The sequence below is a fragment of the Protobothrops mucrosquamatus genome, unplaced genomic scaffold, assembly GCF_001527695.2.
Source record: "Protobothrops mucrosquamatus isolate PMUCROS unplaced genomic scaffold, P.Mucros_1.0 scaffold1607, whole genome shotgun sequence".
Taxonomy (NCBI): domain Eukaryota; kingdom Metazoa; phylum Chordata; class Lepidosauria; order Squamata; family Viperidae; genus Protobothrops; species Protobothrops mucrosquamatus.
Genome location: NW_015387770.1, coordinates 229143 through 233245, shown reverse-complemented (window position 1 = coordinate 233245; position 4103 = coordinate 229143). Strand labels below are relative to the sequence as shown.

At 47.0% G+C, this 4103-nt stretch overlaps 1 protein-coding gene across 1 annotated transcript in view; it reads left to right on the top strand.

Moving 5' to 3' along the window:
• The window catches only part of TOP3B (DNA topoisomerase III beta), a 13897-nt gene extending 11372 nt beyond the window's left edge, over positions 1–2525 (top strand). Inside the window, 3 exon segments of the mRNA XM_015822567.1 lie at positions 1028–1128; positions 1459–1660; positions 2044–2525. Coding sequence (XP_015678053.1) covers positions 1028–1128; positions 1459–1660; positions 2044–2525 — 785 coding nt within the window.
• The last annotated feature ends 1578 nt before the right edge of the window (positions 2526–4103 follow it).

Sequence of the window (4103 nt, the reverse complement as noted above, 5' to 3'; positions counted from 1 at the left end):
TCTTCTTCTTCTTCTTCTTCTTCTTCTTCTTCTTCTTCTTCTTCTTCTTCTTCTTCTTCTTCTTCTTCTTCTTCTTCTTCTTCTTCTTCTTCTTCTTCTTCTTCTTCTTCTTCTTCTTCCTCCTCCTCCTCCTCCTCCTCCTCCGCCTTTCCAGTGGCTATTTACGTAATAGAGATTTGTGGGGTTTTTTTTTTAAAAGAAGAATATGCAGTCCTAACATGATAGTTTAGGGAGAAATATTCATCCACTGAATCTTGACTTTGCCTCTTAGGAACTGTCCAACAATTCAATGGTTTGTCTTTTCTGGTTATGAATTCGAAAGAGTTATACAAGGTTATACAAGTATACAGAATGGATAAAATATAAATGTATAACTGCTGTAGATCAGAAGCCTCTTTCTTTCTTTCTTTTTCTTTCTTTCTTTCTTTCTTTCTTTCTTTCTTTCTTTCTTTTTTTCTTTCTTTCTTTCTTTCTTTCTTCCTTCTTTCTTTCTTTCTTTCTTTCTTTCTTTTTCTCTTCCTCTTTCTTACTTTCTCCCTCCCTATCTTTTTTCCTTCTCTTTTGTTCTTTTCTTTTTTCTTTCTCCTTCCTCTTTTCTTTCTTTTTCTTTTTTCCTCTTCCTCTTTCTTGCTTTCTCCCTATTTTCTTTTTTCTTTCTTTCTCCTTCCTCCCTCTTTTTCTTTCTTTTTTTTTCTTTCTTTCTCTCTTTCTCTTTCTCTCTTCCTCTTTCTTGCTTTTTTCTCCTTCCCTTTTCTTTTTTCCTTCCTTCCTTCCTTCTTTTTCTTTTCTTTTTCTTTTTTCTTTCTTTCTTTCCTTCTTTCTTTTCTTTCTTTCTTTCTTTCTTTCCTTCCTTCCTTCCTTCCTTCCCTATTTATTTGTCCCTTTTTTCTTACTTTTCTTTTTATCTCTAAATGTTTTTACTTTGCCAAAAAGTAAAAATTATTTTTTAAAACCGAAAAGGTGATCCAGGCGTGCACTTTCAAAATTACCTGCCCATTTTCTCCCACCTGCCCTCCCTTCCCTGCAGGTATGGATGAGTTAATGGAAGTGTCTTTTTCACCGCTGGCTGCCACAGGGAAGCCTCTCTCCCGATGCGGCAAATGTCATCGTTTTATGAAATACATCCAGGTAAAAGAAAATCCTTAAGCCAACGTAAGGAAAGAGATCTGCGATGCGATATATTTTTTTATTTTAATGCAAAAAGGTGGAAGAATTAAAAAATACCTCTAATGGGGGAATGGATTGCGAAGGTGGCAGCCTTTGTAGAGCTGGCTAAAATTATTCATTTGATAAAGAGGGAGATATTTTTTTATAAAAGGTTAAATATCCTTTATGGACTTCTTTTTCTTTTTTTTTAAACTAAAAATGGAATAAAAATGAACTGGTCATTTCAGGACCCAATGGGAACCGGCTTCTCCAGAAGTTCTGAGGTTTGTCCTTGTTATTTTTTATTTTTAGGCCAAGCCGAGCCGTCTTCACTGCTCGCACTGCGACGAGACCTACAGCCTCCCCCAAAACGGGACAATCAAACTCTACAAAGAGTTGCGATGCCCCCTGGATGATTTTGAGCTGGTGCTGTGGTCCTCTGGTTCCAGGGGGAAGAGTTACCCACTCTGCCCTTATTGTTACAATAACCCTCCTTTTAGGGATATGAAGAAAGGTGAGGCTTAGTAGGAGATAGAAACTATACAGTCAACCTTGCCCAGGTGCACACGGATGGACTTCACCTCCCAGAATTTGGGGAGTGGACCTCCACACACCTTAAAGCACGGGTATCAAACTCACCGTGTCATGTGACGTGTTGCGATGTATCGCCACTTTTTTTGCATCGCCGGAGCTGGGGCGGGCGGGGCCTCCGCATGATGCAACCGGCCCGTGGGCCAGCAGTTTAACACCCCTGCCTTAAAGCATGCTGGCTGGGGAATTCTGGGAGTTGAAGTCCAACCCTCTTAAAGCATGTTGGTTGGGGAATTCTGAGAGTCGAGGACTTCCTGCACTTTGAAACCCAGCTTCTCTCTTTGTTTCTTCTCCCGCCTTCACCAGGAATGGGCTGCAACGAATGCACCCACCCCAGCTGCCAGCACTCGCTCAACCTGCTCGGCATCGGCCAGTGTGTGGAGTGCGAAAGCGGGGTGCTGGTGCTGGACCCCATCTCCGGGCCCAAGTGGAAAATGGCCTGCAACAAATGCAACGTGGTCGTGCATTTCTTCGAAAACGCCCACAAGGTGCGCGTGTCGGCCGAGACCTGCGAGGCCTGCGACGCCGCGCTGGTGGACGTGGATTTCAACAAGGCCAAGTCGCCCCTGCCCGGCGGGGAGACCCAGCACGCCGGCTGCGTCTTCTGCGACCCGGTTTTCCAGGACCTGGTGGAGCTGAAGCACGCGGCCATGAAGCACCCCATGCACCGGGGCGGGCAGGGGAAAAGGCAGGGCCGAGGGCGAGGGAAGGGCCGGCGGCTCGGGGGGAGGCAGCCCCCCAAGAAGCCGAAAGACAAGATGGCGGCCCTGGCGGCTTATTTTGTATGATCGCCGTGGCGCGGGAAGCGTTTCGTAATACAATCCCCGACGAAGCTGCTTTCCGTTCGTCTTCCTTGGTCTTATTTGATCCTAAATGGCCCTGATAACGTTACATAGTCGGGTAATGAAAGGTCTGCAAGCCAAAGAGCAGGGGTCTTCAAACCTGGACTTGTGGAATTCTGGGAGTTGAAGTCCACCAGTCATAAAAGGGCCAAGTTTAAAGATCCTCTACTCAAGAGGGTCCCAAGGACACCACAATTCCTAAATTTAGGGACCGTCTGCAGTTATGACGGTGAGGAAGAAGTAGGCAACTGCACCCAGTCCTCAGGTTTACGACCTTGGCACAGCCCTGGTTTTGTTTAGCGACAGCTTTGCTTAGCGGCTGAGTTGCCAGTTGCTAAACTGGAACTGTCAGATCAATGAAATCCAGCAGAAATTCCCCCCCCCCAATACGTTTCTGTGTGTGTGTGTGTAGAGAATTGTGCATTTTTTTTTAGAAAAAACGTTTGCAGGGGGTTTAGATTAGATAACCTTTATTGTCGTTTTTTTCCCCCTGTGGGCACAGTGGCACCCGTTTTTAAAAAAAGAAATTTAGTTGCTTCCTCTCCAAGTGTACACAAACATAACACACATTTAAAACATACTATATACAACATATACTTTATAGTAAGTATATAGTATGTTTTGGTGCACCGGTGCGGCTTTTCCTTGCTTTGAACAAGGCAAGGTCCTTGCCGGCTGGTCCCCCCCCTCTCCAAAGAGGAAAAGTTTTGCAAGGGGGGGGGGGTAGAGAATCATGCCCCCTTTTTTTGGTGGGTTTTTTGGGGGGACATTAAAAGACACCCCCAGGAAGCCCTCTGGTCTCCTCTGTAAAAGAAAAAGTTTTTGCATGGGGGGGTTAGAGAAACGTGCTTTTTTGGGGATGTTAAAAGACACCCCCAGGAAGCCCCCTCCCTGCTTCCTCCCCCTTCAGAAAAAAAAAACCTTTTGCATGGGCTTTTCCTTGCCTTGAAGCAGGGTTGTTCCCCCCCTCCAAAGAGGAAATATTTTGCAAGGGGGGGGGATAGAGAATCGTACCTCCCGAGGGGGGTTTGGCATTAAAGGACACCCCCAGGAAGCCCTCTGGCCTCCCCTCTAAAAAAAAAAAGATTTTTGCATGGGGGGGTTTTAAAGAAACGTGCTTTGCTGTGTATTTTTATTTTTATTTTTTTGCATTAAAAGGACACCCCCGGGAAGCCCCCTCGCTGCTTCCCCCCCCGTTCAGAAAAAAAAGAAAAAAAAAACTTTTGCACGGGCTTTTCCTTGCCTTGCCCCCCCCTCCAAAGAGGAAAAGTTTTGCATCGGGGGGGGGGGGAAGCCGGAGAAACGTGCCTTTGCCTTGCATTGGCGTTGCAAGCTGGGGGCGGGGGTGCCGCCCTCCCCTTCCCCTTTTTTCCCCCCCTCCCCATTCGGAAAGGAGGGGGGGGGGTTTGCAGGAAGCCAGCCGGGCTGGGTCCTTCCCCAAGCAGCCCAGCCTCGCGCGGCAGCCCCGGGGAGGCGGCCGTTGGAAGCCGCCGGGCACCGCCTCTCCTCCTCCCTCCTCCGGCC